Source organism: Sus scrofa, chromosome 4, assembly GCF_054392235.1.
Source record: "Sus scrofa isolate SSC_HxYL_T2T_F1_AM1 chromosome 4, Sscrofa_HxYL_maternal_Yorkshire_Landrace_v2.0, whole genome shotgun sequence".
Lineage (NCBI taxonomy): Eukaryota > Metazoa > Chordata > Mammalia > Artiodactyla > Suidae > Sus > Sus scrofa.
In genome coordinates, this window is record NC_139386.1 from 106,923,438 (window position 1) to 106,944,292 (window position 20,855).

Sequence of the window (20,855 nt, forward strand, 5' to 3'; positions counted from 1 at the left end):
TCTAGCTCAGTTTTACCTTCTCAGAATCAATTTGGCTATTCGGGTCTTTTGCGTCTCCATACAAATGTTAAAATTTTTTCTTCTAGTTTTGTAAAAAAACAAATGCCATTAGTAATTTGATAGGGATTGCACTGAATTTGTAGATTGCCTTGGGCAATATAGCAATTTTGAGTATACTGATGCTTTTGCTGTTTCTTAATTTGAGCAGAGGTTACCCATCATTTGCTTCCTTTTATACAGTTCATTTAAGTTTTGTAGGCATTTCTATGTGTGTGACATTCCATAACTTGAAAAAAGCTTTAGAAAAAAAAAATAAGCAATGGCCCTAGAAAAGACAGAAAGACCAAAAAAAGAAAAACAAAAGAAAAAGAAAAAGAAATAAGCTGGTACAGCTAAATAATACTATCATTAAACTCTGTTTCAATTCATAGAAACGTGATTAAGAACAAATTTTGCCCCTTCACATCATATGTTATTCTATAGTCAATACTGAATTCCATAGACAGGAATCAGCCACAAAGCTGACTGATTTAATCACAAGGTCCAAACTGTTCAGACTCTTGAAGAGTCTATCTCCAATAATTAAAAGGTGATAGGAATGGATATTTCTTATAGAAATATCTGGCTTTCAGTAGTATCAAGCCAGTCTTTTCAACCAGCTTCCCAATATTTCAATTGATACTTTGAAATTTCTAATAGATGATTTAGATTAATTTGCTTCAGTCTTCAATTCTTCAGATAAAGAACTTGTATTCACATAATAATAATGAAGATAATAGCTATCACATATTGAGTACTTGAGTTTTAAATGACAGCTAAAAATGTACTGTGTTTTTGCTGTGTTCTCACTGCACTGTATACATGAGCTCATGTAATGGCCACAGTAACCCTACGATGTGAGTAATATTTATAACTATTTTGCAAATGACATTTACAAAGATTAGGTAACTTGTATATACAGCTAATAATCTTATGACTCTTAACTAAGATTTGAGTGCAGATTTTTTTATTCCAAGCATTAAATGTTTCCTGCTATTCCACACTGTTTTTCCTTAAAAAAAAAACAAAAAACAAAAAACAAAACAAAACGAAAAAACAAAAACAAAGTATGTCAGGTTAATAGGATGAGATTAGTAAAATAACAGCTTTACTGACAACTGCTATAAACTCAGCACAGTGGTAAGTACTGTAGAAAATGCAAAAAAATGGTACGAAACAGTTGAGAGTGTTAAAAGGGTGCAAGACATAACACCATGCCTTAAGGAACATCATGACATCCCTTCAGGCCTGAGATGCTACAGCTCAAGCCAGTGGAGAAGATGGCAGTCACACACTGAACCTCTAGAGAACATGCCAGACACCACACAATGAAAATCAAAGGTGTGTGATACAGAGGCAATAGATTCTGCCTTCCTCTTTTTATTACTCCTAACTTTTAATTCATGAGATCTGGCTGGCGTCCCCATGCAGCCTGGCTATGAACTATGAATAAACCATCACTTCCATGGCTACTTCTAGCCACTGTATTCTCATAACAGAATACTGGGCCTTGGCTATTTCCAGTCCTGTGGTTAGACCCAATAGTGTCTAACAGAGCAGTGGGTTAGGAGCAAGTAGAAATAATGAAGACTCTCTGTGGATTATGGACTAGAACAAAGGTTCTTAATCAGAGGCAACCACTCTCCCCAGTAGAGGTGAGGAATGCGCTAACCATCCTACAATGTACAGGACAACATCTCCCGCCCCAACTCTACCAGCCCCACAATAAAGAATTATCTGTATCAGGAGTTCCCGTCATGGCTCAGTTAGTGAACCCGACTAGCATCCATGAGGAGGCGGGGTCTATCCCTGGCCTCGCTCAGTGGGTTAAGGATCTGGCATTGCCATGAGTGGTGGTGTAGGTGGCAGATGCAGATCGGATTCCATGTTGCTGTGGCTGTAGGCCGGCAACTACAGTTCCAATTCGACCCCTAGCCTGGGAACCTCCATATGCCGCAGGTGCGGCCCTAAAAGACAAAAAAACAACAAAAAAAGAGAATTATCTGTTTCAAAATGCCCATAGTGCAGAGTTGAGAAACCCTGGCCTTAGAAGAACTTTTAAGAGAAACTCAGAACAGAAGAGAATTTAGGAATGTGTCTGGTGATTACAAAATTAATCAGCAGGAAGTAAATACACATACACAAACACACAATTGGTTAGAAGGGATGGTAAAAGATCTCAATTTATAATAGTAGCCAAAAAAGATATAAAATTACTAAGAAGTAGGAGTTCCCGTCGTGGGTCAGTGGTTAACGAATCCAACTAGGAACCATGAGGTTGTGGGTTCGATCCCTGGCCTTGCTCAGTGGGTTAAGGATCCGGCATTGCTGTGAGCTGTGGTGTAGGTTGCAGACAGGGCTCGGATCCCACATTGCTGTGGCTCTGGCATAGGCTGGTGGCTATGGCTCCGATTCGACCCCTAGTCTGGGAACCTCCATATGCCGTGGGAGTGGCCCAAGAAATGGCAGAAAGACAAAATAAAATAAAATAAAAATAAATAAAAAAAATAAAAAAATTTTTAAAAATTACTAAGAGGTAGGCACAATTTATAAAAATAAAACTTTAAAGTGCTACTGAGAAACAGACACACACAATGAAAAAGCACATCATGTTCTTCTGAAGGAGCAAGATCATAAAGTGCCGAGACCAGCTCAGCAGATCAGGGCTGAAGAACAGGTGCTGTGAAACTTAAGGAAAAAGTTAACATAAAACAAGACACAGAGACATTTATCTTAGTTAAAGGTAGGAACCGGGGGACTCAAGGTCTCAGGGACCAAGAGCACTGCCTCAAGAAACCACACTGCTTTTATTGTGTACATCTCAAGTTAGGAAGGGGCTATAAGTGCAGGATATAGGTTTTTTTAAATTATTTTAAAAGTCACATAGCAGGTAGATGATTAAGCTTTTATTCTGACCTTTAGGCATTTAACAATCATTAGCATTGAGGAAGCTTGGTGTCAGCTATCTATGCATAGCATCTAGAGAATCATCATTGTGCTTCTGTAGAAGGCATGCCTATCTGCAGAAACCCAGCGTGCCTAGGTTTGCACCTCGGTTCTCCTTGCTAATGCATATCCTGCTAACAACCCCTCATAAACCCCTTGGGGCCATGAGGCTCATCTTCCTCTTATTCTTTAGAGGACATCTCATGCTGTGCAAAGGGCATGCCAATCTGCACAGGTCCAGGCTTGCCTAGACCAATGCATTATGTCCTCATTCAGCTGACCACAGGAATAACTTATGCCTTTAGGTCTTTGTTCTTAAGCTTAAATCATTTACCAGCACTGCAATGGTTTTCCAAGCAGGAAGATGGGGTAAGGTAAGGCAGGACAAGATGGAGTTTTCGGCATAGAAAATAGAAGCAGAGAGGCTAAGAAAATATTGCAGAAACATGTCTCGCGACAATAAAGATGCCTACTTTCTCTAAATTAATCTATAAATTTAACATGCCCCTGATTTTTCAAAATGCTAAAATGATTTTTTGGGGGGCAGTACTTGTGGCATGTGGAAGTTCCCAGGCCAGAGACTGAACCCATGCCACAGCAGCAACCCAAACTGCTGTACCACAAGAGAACACCTAAAATGAATTTTTTGAACAAAATAACCTGATTTTAAAATTCATATAAAAAAATCAACAAGAAAAATTCTGAAAGAGCAGAGTAATGAAGGAGGACTATTTCTGTTAGATAATAAAACAATCTTTAAAGTTACAGATAATTAAAATAATGTGACACTGGCATGACATAAATGCTACAGATTAGCAATCTCAAAAAGTGACACATGCTATTATGATTTATACACTATAAAAACAACATTCAAATCTGTGAATAAAAGATATGCATTCAACAAATGATGTGGAGACAAGTGGGTATCCACCTGCAAAAACATAACAAAGTTTGATTTACCTGTCATTTATATAAGTACCAGAAGAAACCATGGAATTTCTTTTTTTTTTTTTTGGCCACACCCCAGAATTTAGAAAGCAGGTATAGTTGTTTGTTTATCTGTGGCCCTGGATTGAACATGAGCCACAACAATTAACCTGAGCCACAGCAATGACAATACCCCAAATACTAGGCCACAAAGGAACTCCTAAAAATAACACCTAAGTGAGAAAAAACTTACCTAAGTTTGTCACAAAACCAAAACCCAGAAATTATTAAATAAAAGGTGAATACATTAATCTATGTAAACAGAAAAGAATAACAAACAGGAAAATATATTTGCAACTTATGTCACATGGAGCTAAACTCCCTAATTTAAAAAGAACCCCTCTAAACCAACAGGAGACCAACAACTCAAGAGAAACATAAAGAAAGGAAACAGACCATCCACTCGAAAGTCTAATGGCTCTTAAGTTTGTGAAAAGATGTCAACATTTACAATAAAGGAAATACACACAAATGATTTACTTTTTCCAGCATCACACTGTCAAAGTTCTAAAAATTTTGTATTTAGGGATGGGTGTATAAATTGAGAAGTCAATCAGCTTTTTTTTTTTTTTTTTTTTTTTTGGTCTTTTTGCCATTTCTTGGGCCGCTCCTGCGGCATATGGAGGTTCCCAGGCTAGGGGTCAAATTGGAGCTGTAGCTGACAGCCTACGCCAGAGCCACAGCAACGCAGGATCCGAGCCGCGTCTGCAACCTACACCACAGCTCACAGCAATGCCAGATCCTTAACCCACTGAGCAAGGCCAGGGATCGAACCCACAACCTCATGGTTCCTAGTCAGATTCGCTAACCACTGAACCACGACGGGAACTCCAAGTCAATCAGCTTTGAAACAGACAATCTGATGCACAAACCTTTTAACCCAGGAGTTTTGTACCACATATCTACTCACACATATGTAAAATATTTAAGTTATTCAGTAAGGCACTGTCAGTAATTAAAAATTGGTAAGATCCCTAAATGTTCATTGATAGTAACCATAAAAAATCAGAAGGAATATAAATGTTCATTAATCATGGACTACAAAATTATAGCACATTCATGGCATAGATACTCTGTAGCCATAAAAAGTAATGAAGGAGCTATTTATGTGTGAATAGGGACCAATCTCAAAATCTCCAAGATATATTGTTTTAAAATGTGAAGGGGAGAGCATGTGTATAGTATATCACCATGTGTCGAAAAACAGAGGTAGAGAGACACACACACTCATGCAAAGATACACTTTTGGAATGATACACACAGAAATAAGTTAGTTTGGTTGTTTTTTCAGAGCTGGTGACTAAGTGCCAGGAATCAAAGCAATACTTTCTGTTCACTGTATATACTTTTACAGCTTTTAGATTCTGAACCAAACTTGACTCTCACCTATGGCAATCAACCAACCAATCAATCAATAAGAAAATTTAAAAATAAACCCAGTACAATCACCATGGTCTCCTGTTCTGACCAGCTAGGTTTCGTGCCCCTTCCCCCGCCTCCCCTGGCCTTTTCTAGGATGTCACTGCTGAGGAAAACTGGGAATAGAGAGTTTAAAACATGGGGTTATCTTTCCTCTGTACGCACCAAACCCAGGCTAGAACTCTGCATGGGTTCGCAACAGTCTGCTTTTAAATCCACAGGGGTGGAGAATTTAGCTTATTTTTAAATTGGGTGGAATTCAGAAAAGAACTGCCAAAATGATTAAATAGACTGGATAGACTGGTTCATAAAGAAAGATGAAAAGACCTAAATGTGTGTAATTTGGCTAAATGACAGCAGGGCCAGGCTGTGGTTAGAACACAGAAATATTCAAAGTGTTCAATCACCACGAAAGGAGAGGAATGGTTGAGGGTATAAATAGGAGAAAGATGAAAATATGAAAAGAAAAACAAAGTGTCTCTATCACTTGTCTGTCTCTATCTCCAGAGCAGCCTCTCCAGGAAAGCAAGAGATGTTCCTTGGATAACACCCTAGAAAATCTTTGCAGTTACAGGCCCACACCAGCTCCTAGGCCAGAGGGGGAGATGTCACCACAGGCCTTTTATCGCTACTGCAGCTCCCTTTCCCCACTATTCATCTTCTGGATCTGCGCTATCCTGGAACCAAATGGGCACTTTGCTTGCTTCTTCTCTCTTTCCCATGTGGACTCAATGAAGATCAGTCTTTCGCAGGGGGGGGGGCGGGTGTGTGTCTGTGAAAGTATATTAATCATTCATTCCTATTTCAAAATCTTGCTGGGTGCCTATGATGAGGCTAAAAAGCAAGACTGCCGTTCCCTGCTACTATCAGAGAGTTCATGACAGCTCAGGAGAGTTCTACTGTCAAGAAGTACCCAGTGAGATGACCAGATTGACAAAGACCAGCTCAGCAGCAGCAGTGGACTGGGCATTAACCCCATCTCCCTCATCAGCCTATTATTAAGCCTCTCCCTGGAGCATACAGAAAAATTACTTTTACAGCAATGCCATTAAAAATGAGTACAAGGGGGTTATTTTGCTCTTTTATAAATCTACCTGGCTAGTCTTTTTAGCTACTATACCTACTCCATTCCTTTTCCTATTAACTAAACCTAAATCAATATTCCTATGGACTTGTGTATCAGCATCCCAGGTATATATGTTTAAGGGTGTAACTACTGATGTGGAAGTATATAAGAACATCTGGGTGTGCATGTATGCACACTCATGCACAGTCTGGGTGTGCATTTCTGGGTTTGTCTTCATGTATCTCTGTGTATCTAAGAAAACACACATATGGATAAGATGAGTCAAAAATAAGATGAGCCAAAAATAAAATTTAAGAAGCACTCTGGTAGGGATTCCAAAACTAATACTTAAGAGTATATTTTAAAACCATTTGTGGTTTATGTTTATTTTTAAATTTCCCCATTTATTAGACGAAGGAATTAAGTTGTGGCTGAAGCTTGAGGCCAATGTGCTCACTGTTGGCAGCAGTAGGTAAGGCCACACCCCTGTGGGCAGAAAATCGGGTCTGGGGGAATAATCAGTATAACTCTCAATTATTCTGGAAAAGAGGCGGCTTCTGGGTCAGGAGATGAAAAACTGGCAGTTGGGCCCTCCACTGTGGGTAAGGGGAGAATTGCATCTCTCTGGGCTCCGGTTCTCCTGGGGAGAGGCTCTGAAGAGTCTAGAAGTGCTGAAGGGGTCTCCTTCACAATGGAGCACAGTTAGACTCTGCCATATGCAACTGGGTCACCAGCTAAGCAGCCTCATAGTGAGGGAAGAAGCCAGCTGATCACTGCTCTGCCATGATTAGGTTTGCTTGTGGATTAGAAATAACCCGAACGCACACACTCAAAGAAGTCCAGAGGTGATTTTTCCAAGGATTCTGTGGCGGCTTCACTGAATAACTGGTGACTCCATCTCCTTCTCGCTGCCCTACCATTCGCAGCATTTGCTTCCAGCCTCAAGACCACCTCATGTTCCAACATGGCTGCTGTAAACTCATATATTAATTTCAGGTTTCAGGAAAGGCAAAAAGGGAGCTGGTGGCGCAATGGGTTAAGGATCCAGCATTGTTGCTGCTGTGGCATGAGTTCAATCCTGGCCCAGGAGTTTTGCATGCTGCGGACACAGCTGAAAAATAAAGGAGACAAAAAGGAAGCATCTCCCAGCTGGGACAGCTCCAGAAAGACACCTTCCCAGAGGTCCCCTTCCACTTACATTAACTAGAACTTAGTCTTGTGACCAAACCTAGCTGCGAGAGAGGCTGGGAACGGCATCCTTTTAGTCTGGTTCATCACCATCTCAAATGAAATGATTTTTCTATAATGAACGAAGGAGAGAATGGATATTGAATGGAGTTTTTTTTCTGCAGCAGCTGGGCAGAAATGTGGCCTATAGCAAACAGCATGAGGATGTACAGTTACCAGCCGAAGGATGATTTTGGGGTATGCTTCCTTTGGGTTGTATCTGAGGCTGTACCACAAAAGTAATATTAAGTTCTTTTCTTGGCCAGGCTGTGGGGTACCAAAGAAAGTTTCTGTGTCTACTCTTGGGCAGAAGAGAAAGTAGCACCCAGAGCCTCTGGTGGTGGCTGCAGTGGCCTCAGAGAGCAGGGGCCTATGCAGAACCACAGAGAATCTTCTGGAGCAGCAGAGCCACTTCACACTCAGAGACAATGTGTTGACCTCATTACTGATGGGAATGGAAGGGGGAAACAAGCAAGACATCTCCTGGAGACTCCCTGAGAAACACCAGAGGGTAAGAACACCTCAGAAGTAAGCAAGGGTCCTACTGTCCCATAGGTTAAGGGTTACCTGGTCGATGAGCTTAGTGCTGAACCACATGTGTGACCTTATTTATAACCACGCAGATTAGGCCTGGGGGATATCTGACTGACTTGAAATAAAGGACACATTTCAAAATCACACGTTTTGTAAAGAAAATACTGGTTAACAAAATGTGGGTGCATGCATTTTAGACTAAGTCCCACCTTTTTAAAGTTGGTGTTTACTCTGGTGATTGGTAAACTTGGTGATTTTCAAAGCATGCTTCATGGAACTCTCTAGTTTTATGGAATACCTCACAGACCAGAGAGAGGACAAAAAAAACTACTAGGCTTTGGTCCTCAATTCCTGCTACGGACACCATTTTCACATTTTTACATTCCATATAACTTTGTATTTGAAAAATTATTTCTACTGCTCAAAAAATTAGAAACTACTGGCTTAAGTATTAAACTTATTAATAATGATCATCAATAAAGTTGGTTTCATCTCTGAAACACAGCAATATTATAGAAAAACTGAACAAAAGAACATGGATATGTTATACCTACTCTTCTAAAAAAAATCCCAGCCTACAGCAACATTAAGTGAGAGATGCAATACCAGTTACCATGATCTAGGCACGAAAAAAGGTTCTGGACACCATCAACTAAAATATTTAGGAGGAGAGAAAGGGATTCTCCATAAAGACAACCTTTGAAAATTCTGATTTACCCATCTAAAAGATGAAAGTAGTGGTGGAGAGAATGGACAGATGAGTGGAGTGGACTATATTATAAAAATATGATTAAAATTTTCCAAGTCATGGAGGATACAGAAATGGTGAACCACAGACTCTTTAACCAGATCCTAGAATATGAGAACTTGGTAAAACTCCTTGAGTTTGAAAGAGGCAGATACAAGACAAATAAGAGGAAGTACTACTCTACTAAGCAGGTGGTGAATTTATGAAATCTATTATTCTCAAGTGAGCAGACAAGGTGAAAATATAAATTGGGTACAGAAAAAAATGTAGATACACGGTAAGTAAGCCACATGAGTTCTTCAGGTCCTAACTCCAATGAATGGCTCTTAGAAACCTGAAGTAGGAATTGGAGATAAACTAGAAATGTCTTAAAATCCTTTCTAACCTTTTGGGGTCAGTATTTGGTAGGGTAATCATTATTTTCCCAATCCCATAATTCTACTTTCAGACTGAGTACTAGTCTGGGTTCACCCTGGGCTGACATATATTCTTAGAAGTGTTTATATAATGAGGGGCACTGGCATCTCCCCCAGAGCCAAGTTTTCCTAAAGCAGTGGAGCGTCAATCAAAACCACAATTTATGATACATATACTGCTGTTACTCTCAATGTAAGAACAGATGCCTGCTTTGCTTGGCGGTCTTTATGCTTTGTTTATCATAACATGGATAATAATTACGAACAGCAATTATTTATTGCTGTGGTGTAGGCAGGCAGCTACAGCTCCGATTTGACCCCTAGCCTGGGAACCTCCGTATGCCACAGGTGCGGCCCTAAAAAGACAAAAATAAATAAATAATAAATCAAAGGACTGGGACTGGCTCAGCTCTTTAATCCTTTAAAAAAAAAAAAAAAAAGGAGTTCCCATCATGGCGCAGTGGAAACGAATCTGAATAGGAACCATGAGGTTTGGGGTTCAATCCCTGGCCTCACTCAGCAGGTCAAGGATCTGGCATTGCCCATGAGCTGTGGTGTAGGCTGGCGGCTACAGCTCCAATTTGACCCCTAGTCTGGGAACCTCTATATGTTGTGGGTGTGGTCCTAAAAAAGACAAAAAAAAAAAAATTACTTATGTCACACTATGTTAATAAGAGTGCTTGTTAAAAGCACATATAATCACTACAAGCAGGCCATTCCTCCTAGTAAAAGTGAAATGTCACTGAATGCTGGCTTTGTACAATGAATTAAAGTATTATAGCTGTATACATATAGAATTTATTTATTTATCCATTCATTTATTTATGGCCACGCCCACGGCATGTGGAAATTCCCAGGGCCAGGGAACCTGCGCCACAGTTGTGACCTGTGCCACAGCTGTGGCAACGTCAGATCCTTAACCCGCTGCACCTCACAGGAACTTCCACATACAGCCTTTCATTAACACTACTTTTATTACTAAAATCTTTGGCAGGAAAAAATTAATTTTTTATTGCTAATCTAAGCCTCTATCTTCTAGCTCTGCCTTTCCTTGCAGAACAATGGTATCTGGACACAGGAGGTTACTTAAGATAAAATTGCATGACCACAGAGCTGCCTGCAACTGGGAGCTCTGAGTAGGTGGCAGATCATAATCAGCAGCAGGAGATATTGATGCTTTAAAGAGAACAAAGGCCTGTGATTCAAGCTACTCCTACACCAGAAGAGACATGAGTAAATCCTCCTAAGACAGAACTATAAATCAACTATACCCTAATAAAAAATAAATTTAAAAAAAATCACGCTGTATACCTTAAATACATACAATTTTAATGTATTAATTATACCTTAATAAAGCTGAGGGGGGTGGGGGAGAGAGAGTCTGCCCCCACTCTGTGAGAAGTGTGGCCCTTCACAGAAAAGAAGAGTATGGCTGCTGAATTTAAAAGCTGCATATGACCTTCCAAGGTCACCTAGTTCATCCCCTTCAGGCAGAAACACTTTAGAACCCACAGTAATTCGATGATAAAGCAGCCAGAGAGAGGGGGCACATGCATTCCAGAATCACTCCAATGTTAAGAACTTCACTGCCAAGAAATTTTTCTTGTGTTTAAATATAATCCTTCATTCTATGGCTAATTTGCTTTTGTTTCTGTTTTCTCTTTTCCTATCCTGAGAGACAAATCAGCTGGTCAAGTAAGACTAAAAAACCAAAGGAGCCAACATGCCTAGAGTTGCTGAGCTCAAAACTAGAGACCTTGTTATACATCCATTCTTTTCCCCAGGTCTAAAGAACAGCAAATGCTTTTCTTGGCAGGCAGAGGGCACTGGCAGGAGGCAGTGGTCTACCTGTTTTCAGATAGCTAAAATTCTTTAAGGCTCAGGGTACAACACACTAGGGAATCATTCGCTTGTGCCAACCAAAAAAAAAAAAAAAAAAGAAAAGAAAAAGAAGTAGAGAAAGGGAGAAGGAGAGCAGTGATTTAAAAGTCCATAAAAATACTGAGCTCAGTGGGGCTGAGCCTGATGCTTGAGCATGGGGGGTGAGCAGGAGGTCTCTTTTTCACCCAGGTAATGACTGTATGAGCCCCATAAGGAGATGGTTAAATCAAACACTGAGATGACTGCTCTTAAGAGGGGAAAAATATGTCAATCACACTTTGCCTTTGACACAAGGAAATTCCTTGAAACTGAGAATGGAGAGTGAAAGGGAGGGAGAATGTCTCCTGATGTGGGTGGCCAGGAAACCGGGGGCCAGGAAAGCATGAGAGGAGAGAGGGAGAAAGAGACAGAGAGGGAAAAAAAAACACAAGATTGAATTCTAATCAAAATGCTATGAGGCGTTCACACCAGGCCTTGAGAGAATATTAACAAGGTTACCCGAGGGGGGGCCTTTAGCCCCAGGAATTATTAGTGAATATGGAATTATATTTGCACAAACATTACCAGATGCAAGGAGCTAAATGTCCTGCAGATGTGGAAGGAGCCAGCGTATGTTCCAAATAGGCAGCAGCTTTATTTGTTTTACCCTTCTTACCAGAGCCTGGGCAGCACGTTTCTGAGGGGTTACATTTCTGGAATCACCACCACACCACTAGGCCCCTGTTTCCTAACTGCCTCTTGCACCAGCCTTGAAAATCTCTCTGCCAGGACTCTGTGGAGTGGCCCTGAGGTGAGTCTCTCAAACTTGCCAGCTTACCTCTACTGTCTCCAGGTATCACGGTGCTCCAAGAAGGGATTTTCTAAAAGATGAAAGAATTCAGAGCCAGGTAAATCACTGCAGTTTCAAAGAGGGGCTTTGAAATCAAATGTAACCAGCTGACAGTGGGGTTAAAAACAGCAAAATGCAAGAGGAACCATCCTCCTGACATGCCACCATCAGATTCTTAAGACAGTTTAATTTAGACTCACCACCACTAAGGAGGACCTATCTCTGTAGCTGGACAAGCTGTTGCCTTCAGGGAGTCTCCTGAATTGTAACCCAAAATCCCCACCACCTTCCTGCTCACGTAGAACAAGCCTTGCTAGTATGGGGAAGGAAACTGCTCTGCAGGTTGATATGGTGTGTAAAGGAAGTTGACCATGAAGCTAATGGCATGAGACCTGTCCAAGGCCCTAGCTAGCTTTATCAGTGTGTGGGCACGGTTATGTGTTTTTATAAAGTTTACAAAATTAAGGTATTTAACATCAATTAGTTAATACTGCTCTGACTTCCCCCTCTGCCACCCTTCCTTTTGAGTAGGTTGGCTTTGGAGTTGAGCTGACGCTCTCTTTAGCTTGAGTGGAGTGGGGAGTGTTATGTGTGAGACACATCACTTTTGTGCATAATTGACCCTAGCCACCCAATGGTAGGAATGGATTCCAGAAAAGATTCTTATCACTGTCTGTTCACCCAAGGAGCTAAGAGGAAGGTATATCATGCTGAGGTGTGAATGCATCCTACAATGCCTAGCCCTGAAACTAGGAGGAGAAATAAAGTTTGACAAATAGTCAGAAGCTGTTCCAGGAAAGACTTACCTAAATCTCACAATACTTTCATGAAAACCTTTCATAAACGTTTCCCCAAATTTGTTAACAATCATAAAAGTCTGCATGACAACAGAAGCAACAAGTTGTGCTGAAGAAACTTTCCCTAAATTATCATTAATTAAAAACAAATTATGATGAATTGTATTAGAGGTTAGTTGAAATGTTTCTATGCTTTCTATGCAATACATTACAAAACATTTGTCATATGAAGAGGCCATTACAATATTTGCCTACACACACACACACACACACACACACACACACACACACATCAAATAGAAATATTTCAGGTTAGAGAGTTCCCACTGTGGCTCAGCAGGTTACAAACCCAACTAGTATTCATGAGGACACAGGTTCAATCCTGGCCCCCCTCAGTGGGTTAAGGATCTGATGTTTCTGTGAGCTGTGGTGTAGGTCACAGATGTGGCTTGGATCCTGTGTTGCTGTGGCTGTGGCGTAGGCTGGCAGCTCAGCTCCGATTGGACCCCTAGTCCAGGAACTTCCATATGCTACAGAGGAGGCCCTAAAAGAAAACAAAAAAGAAATATTCCAGGTTAGTTAATAATTGAAAAACATGTTGTGATATTTGTGGATTCTGCAATGTTTTCGGTATTTAATCACTTTGTTGAGGTTTTTTTCAAGGGATCTGTTGTGATTTCTTTTCTCATTCTAAATAAATATTTGCTTTAATTTGATTACCAGAATTGTGTATTCTTTTTCTTCAAGAAGGCCTCCAATACTGTATAAGCTTCAGACCCAGTATAACCTGACTTGCTTCTGGTGCCATGTACCACATCACCTTTTATCAACTTATAAGCTAGGCCTTGTTCATACCATATTATTTTATTATTTTTTTTTTCTAGAGGATCTGAATCTTTTTTTTTTTTAATTTATTTTTTTCCCACTGTACAGCAAGGGAATCAAGGAGCAGCCTGAGACTTTTAGTCATGCAGCTTCTAAACAGATTTGAATCCAAGGTCTGTGGTGCCAAAGGTGGTAAATGAGCGCTGGTTCTAACTGTATTTCCTGCCCCCACCAGAGGGCATGCTGCTTCCTGAAGTCATCTTTCTGTGCTTATCTGGTCTGGTTTCAATGCATTCTACTGACACCCTTCCCCCTACCACTCTAGCCCATCTGCCTTCTGAACTCCTCATTGTTAATAGATCTGAAAGATCTCACTGTCAGAAAACGTTTCTTCATTTCCTTTCCATTACTCTGAAATGTGCCCTTACGGACCCCTTGATCAATTCCTCCTTCTTGTGATATTTGACAATTTTGGGGTGGTGTTTACACTCCGCAAAAAGAAACAAGAAAGATATTTAAAAGCATCTGGGCTGAAGGAAATACCATCTTTGAAAGCTTTTTTTTAATTGAAATTCAAAACACACCCCCTCCAAGAAGCCCACCAGATTAACCCTAGGTAGTAAAATCCCCATGCCAACCTCTCATAATCCCTTTATAACTTGCTATTGGCTATTCACAACCACACTGGATGTGTCTGCTTATATTCTTTTTATCGGAGAACTCAAGATTAGGAGTTGCTGTCGTGGCACAGCGGAAATGAATCCAACTAGGAACCATGAGGCTGCAGGTTCGATCCCCAGCCTTGCTCTGTGGGTTAAGGATCCGGTGTTGCCATGAGCTGTGGTGTAGGTTGAAGACACAGCTCAGATCTGGCATTGCTGTGGCTGCGGCGTAGGCCAGCAGCTGTAGCTCTGATTAGACCCCTAGCCTGGGAACCTCTGTATGCCGCGGGTGCAGCCCTAAAAAGCATAAATAAATAAATAAATTAATTAATTAATTTAATTAAATAAAAAAAGAAAACTCAAGATTAGCAATGCCTTACAATCATTACTCCTTAAACTTGACTGCATATATGTATTCCAAATTTTTTGTGGGAAATTGGTAAAATTTTCACACTATATTAGGTAAGGAAGTAAAGCCTGTTTTGTTTGGTTTTTTTCTTCAGCACAACTCAGTATCATCATGTTGCTTCCAAAATGAAAAATACGCAAATTTGTTTTGTATGGAAACAGAAAAAGCTCACTTATATGGTGGTACAAAAGTTCATCTAACTCCCAGCCTAGTTTTCCCAAATTCTAATGCATGGCTTTAGCTTTTTCAGTTGTAATAGTGGCAAACAAAAATGCTTCAGTTTCTCTATCTGTAAAATAAGAATAGTGCTATTTCTTTCCCATTTACTTCACAAAAGTCTCATGGGGAACAAGACTTAAATGATTAATGACTGAAAGTTCTTGGATAAACACTAAATGCTTAATAAAAATAATCCTTCATTGCCACAGTGATAGGCACCAATGACCTGATACTAAAATTTGAGCGAGATTGAAGGCAACTCAGATAAACCTTGGGCCCTGTCCATGAATCTGGGTCCTTTTCCCCTTATGAGGACAATCCAGGTTCATGTTCCTTGACTTCCTCCACCAACAGACCCTTGTTCATGGCCCTCGGAGACTCAAACCCAACCCCCAAATAACATGGAATCTGGCTTCCCGGTTGTAGAGAAGCAACATGTGGGGAACTGTAAAATGCACCATTGTGAGGTCAATATAATTCTATCCTCCCTTCCTCGGGGCACATACCTGCTCAGCCCACACCACAAAATTATTATGAAAACTATTTCAGATCAAAACTCAATTTGTCATCTAGTTCAGGCCCTTCCTGAGAGAAGCCCTTGTATAGCTCTGAAAAGAGTCTCCAAGTGAAATAATGTTTCCTGTCATGATTGAAAGAACTGGCCTGTGCTTGAAGAGCAAATTCATCTCTACTGATAGAAACTACAAAGGTTCTTTTAAACAGGAGCAAGGGATTCTGGCATATTCTTAGTTTACTGTGTTTATTGAGCACAACGATTTCTGGTCTTCAGATATCAGGCAGGTGAAATCATCCTGGACCCCGATCTGACCCCTGAGAAATTCAGGAAAATCAAGATGCATACTTAATCGACCGTCTTGTCCTAAAACGACTTTCTTTTTATTCCCTTCATTAAGAGAATGACAGAAAAATAAGAGAGTCCCAATCAGAGAAAAGAACCACTAAAACGCATAAAAGCTTCGGTATGCATTATGAAACAGGGGACAAAGCAATACACGGAGCTTGGGTTTTGGAATCAGGTAGAACTGAGTTCGGAATCTCAATAGTATCTATCAGTTACTAGCATGGGATCTTGAGCAAGTCATTTAACTTCCCTGAGTCCATTTCCTTGTCTATAAAGAGGGACTAAAATCACGGAGCAATAGTGAAGACTGACTTAGATATTGTATAAAGTGCCTGGCAGAATGCCTCACATAGAACAGACAATCAGTACATACCTGCTGGTCATCATCACAGTAAGTGAAAATAATAACATATTCCTAGACTACCAACAAATCTATTACACCAAGTCAACAAATGATTTTAAAGATCTATGTGCCAGGCACTATGGGAGAGGAAACAAAATGACTTATACAAAATGAAACCCACCTTCAAATATCTGACCATTTAGTTTCATTTTTGAAAATGTTAGTAAAAATATTTATATGCATTTTCTGCTTTTGCTTCAGGTATATGCCAACCATAGCATATGTTCTTAAATTATACAGGTTATATCTGCTATGCTACAGTATCCTCATGCTTCAGAAACACTGTATCCCACAAAATTGCATGTTAAAGTAAAAGGGAAATGGAGACAGTACATGTTACTTAACAAAGTATCTCATATACATGACCTTATTTAATTTTTACTTTAGTCTTCTCCAGAAATAGCATCTTTAACTTCTTTAGTATTTCAGTACGTTCATATTAAGTTTATGTATATTATCTCAGTTGATTTCTCCAAAGCTCTGAGAAGTCAGACTCAAAAAGTTAACTTGGTGCTGGAGGGGCTATGGAGAAAAGTGAACCCTCCTGCACTGTTGGTGGGAATGTAAACTGGCACAGCCACTATGGAGAACAGTTTGAAGATACCTTAGAAACCTATACATAGAACTCCCATATGACCCCACAATCCCACTCTTGGGCATACATCCGGACAAAACTCTACCTAAAAGAGACACATGCACCCGCATGTTCATTGCAGCACTATTCACAATAGCCAGGACATGGAAACAACCCAAATGTCCATTGACAGATGATTGGATTCAGAAGATGTGCTATATATACACAATGGAATACTACTCAGCTATAAAAAAGAAGGACATAATGCCATTTGCAGCAACATGGATGGAACTAGAGAATCTCATCCTGAGTGAAATGAGCCAGAGAGACAAAGACAAATACCATATGATATCCCTTATAACTGGAATCTAATATCCAGCACAAATGAACATCTCCTCAGAAAAGAAAATCATGGACTTGGAGAAAAGACTTGTGGCTGCCTGATGGGAGGGGGAGGGAGTGGGAGGGATCGGGAGCTTGGACTTATCAGACACAACTTAGAATAGATATACAAGGAGATCCTGCTGAATAGCATTGAGAACTATGTCTAGATACTCATGTTGCAACAGAAAAAAGGGTGGGGGAAAAATGTAATTGTAATGTATTCATGTAAGGATAACCTGACCCCCTTGCTGTACAGTGGGAAAATAAAAAAATGTTTTAAAAAAAGTTAACTTGGGTAGAATGAACAAAACAGAAGAATCTTATGCAGCAGAGGATGTATCAGATTTGATCATTTTTTGAGATGGAAAAGGGTTATGTAAGTGAGAAGAAAACATTCTCTGCTCTACAATCAAAATATATCACACTCTTACAAAGGGGCCAACCTCTTAGGGAAGGAAGAAATTTAACCAATAAATTGAATTCCTTCCTAAACATTAAAATTGCTCAAAATCTTTACATTGATGGTTTATTAATGGTTTTATAGAATATTGCCCTAAATTTCTTTAATTCTTCGCTCCAAAAAATGACATATATATATGGCCACCTCTGGAGGAGTTCACACTGATGACTATTCCTGAGACATTTGCCTCCAATGTCTTTCCCCCGCAATCAGCCACACTCACCCCCTATTTTCCCAGGACATCCTCCAAGAACTGCAGGCAGGCTAGGGGTCAAATTGGAGCTGTAGCCACGGGACTACACCAGAGCCCCAGCAACTCAGGATCCAAGCCACGTCTGTGACCCTACACCACAGCTCACTGCAATACCAGATCCTTAACCCACTGAGCAAGGCCAGGGATCAAACTCGCAACCTCATGGTTCCTAGTCGGATTCATTAACCACTGAGCCACGACAGGAACTCCATCATGAATTCTTAGAGAAATGCAAATCAAAACCACTATGAGGTACTACCTAACACCAGCCAAAATGGCCATCATCAAAAAGTCTACAAACAATAAATGCTGGAGAAAGTGTGGAGAAAAGGAAACCTTCTTACATTGTTGGTGGGAATGTAAATTGGTGCAGTCACTGTGGAAAACAGTATGAAGATTCCTCAAAAAACTAAAAATAGAATTACCATTTGATCCAGCAATCCCACTCCTGGGCATCTATCCAGAGAAAACCATGACTCGAAAAGATACATGTACCCCAATGTTCATTGCAGCACTATATACAATAGCCAAGACACGGAAGCAACCTAAATATCCATTAACAGAGGAGTGGATAAAGAAGATGTGGTACATATATACAATGGAGTATTACTCAGCCATTAAAAGGAAAGAAATAATGGCATTTACAGCAACATGGATGGACCTAGAAAATATCATGTTAAGTGAACTTAGTGAGACAAATGTTATATGTTATCACTTACATGTGGAATCTAAAAAAAGGATACAATTAACTTATTTGCAGAACAGAAACTGACTCACAGACTTTGAAAAACTTATGGTTACCAAAGGAGACAGGTTGGGGTGGGGGATTGGGAGGGATGGGCTAGGGGTTTGGGATGGAAATGTAAAATTAGGCTGTGATGATGGTTGTTCAAGTATAATAAAATTCATTGAGTTTTTTAGAAAAAGAAAAATATGAATAAACCTGACAAAAGATGTTTAATATTTGTATACTACAAACTGTAAAATATAACTGAGAAAAAATTTTAAAGACCTAAATAAATGGTGCAATACACAGAATTCATGGATCACAAGATTCAGTATTGTCAGGGTGTCAGTTCTCTCCAAATTGGTCTATAGATTCATTGCTTTCCCAATCAAAATACCCATAGGCATTTTATGTGGAAACTGACAAACTGATTATAAAATTTGTGAAGTTGTATACCTGAAACTAATACAATATTATAAATCAACTATACTTAAATTTAAAAATACAGTAAACCTTAGGTGAGATGACAAGGCCTTAAAACACTTGGAAAAGGCAGAACAAAGTTGGAGAACTTAGGCGAATGGAATTTAAGACATATTGCAAAGCTGTAGTAATCAAGACAGTGTGGTACTGGTGTCAAGGAAGGTAAATAGAGCTATGATACAAGACAGAAAGGCCAGAAATAGACCCACACACATGTGGTCCACTGATTTTTAACAAAGGTACAAAGGCAATCGAGCAGAAAAAAACAGTCTTTCCAGAAATGATGCTGAAACAATTTTATATTCACATGCAAAAAAGTGAATTTCAATCCATAACTCACACCATATACCAAAAATTAACTCAATATGGATTATTCATCTAAAAGTAAATCATAAAATGATAAAACTGCAAGAGGTTGCTATTTATTCACTGAACCATTTGATGTAAGTATCATGACAATCCAAGCCTAGGTACTTCAGCAATCTATCTTTCCATGCTACTGTTATCACACCAATAAAGTCAACATGGACACAATAATACTCTCTAATACACACTCCAAATTTAAATGTCCTTAATTAACCTAATAATGTCCTTTCTTTTTTTTTTTTTTTTCATCTAGGATTTCACTGCATTTAGTTTTCAAGTCTCTCTATCTCTTATAACCCAAGAGTCCCCTTCAGAGTTCCCATTGTGACTTAGCAGTAACAATCCCCACTAGTATCCATGAGGTTGCGGGTTTGATCCTTGGCCCCTCTCAGTGGGTTAAGGATCTGGCATTGCTGTGGGCTGCAGAGTAGGATGCAGATACAGCTCGGATTTGGTATTGCTGTGGCTGTGTTGTAGGCTGTCAGCTAGAGGTGTGATTCGATGCCTAGCCTAGGAACTTCCATATGCAGCCCTAAAAATAATAATAATAATAATATTTAAAAAAAGAGCCCCCCTCTCAAGTCTTTAAATTTTTTATGATGTCAAAAACCCATGCATCTTGAAGGATATACAGCAATCTGGATTTGTCTAATGGGTTCCTTAGGTTTGTATATAGGTTAAATATTTTTGGCATGTGTACTAGAGAGGGGATCTACACTTCCCCTATAGCACAGTAGATACCCCTAATGCCATTTGTCCCATTGGTGATGCTAAATTTAATCATTTAGTTAAGTGACATTTGCTGAATTTCTTCACTGTAAGGGTATCTTTTCCTTTTGTGATTAATAAGCAACCTGTAATGTAATATTTTGAGATGTATAAATACCCTGCTCTCCAACAAGCAGTTGATGATTTTTTGTTTTTTAAATTGAGAAAAAATTGACATGTTATATTAGCTTCAGATGTAAACACAATGATTTGATACATGTATATACATTGAAATGATCCTCACAATAAGTCTAGCTAACATTCACCATTGATAATCTTCACTTGAATCATTTATTACACTGGTGGTTGTATAATGATAAATGTGTACTTTTATTATCCCCTTTACATAAATTATTGGCATTCTTCCGTAAAGAGCCTTCTTCCCTCCTCCTGTCTTGCCTTTTTTTTTTTTTTTGTATCACTATGGACATACAGATTTTTTAAAATTCAATATTATGATGTTATTTTATTATAATATAAATTACATATTATTAATGTGTTATATGTTATTCTTTGGGATGTTCAAATTGTCTCAAATACGGCCCCTCGAAGACTACTTCTGTGTCCTGTA

General features: G+C 39.5%; 1 protein-coding gene across 25 annotated transcripts in view; it reads right to left on the reverse strand.

The window, feature by feature from the left end:
- The window catches only part of HAO2 (hydroxyacid oxidase 2), a 199,242-nt gene that overhangs the window by 162,140 nt on the left and 16,247 nt on the right, over positions 1-20,855 (reverse strand). For 3 of the 25 annotated variants that reach the window (XM_085023420.1, XM_085023419.1, XM_085023415.1), the window contains exon 3: positions 12,081-12,123. The exons of 19 other annotated variants lie outside the window; for them this stretch is intronic. Coding sequence is in view for 2 of the 6 variants with exons in the window: in XM_085023412.1 (XP_084879538.1) it covers positions 5,557-5,580 (24 nt within the window). In the remaining 4 variants the exon portion in view is untranslated. Of the gene's footprint in view, positions 1-5,556; positions 5,642-12,080; positions 12,124-20,855 lie in introns of those variants that run through there. 3 more of the 25 variants (XM_085023412.1, XM_085023416.1, XM_085023421.1) reach the window with 2 other exon arrangements.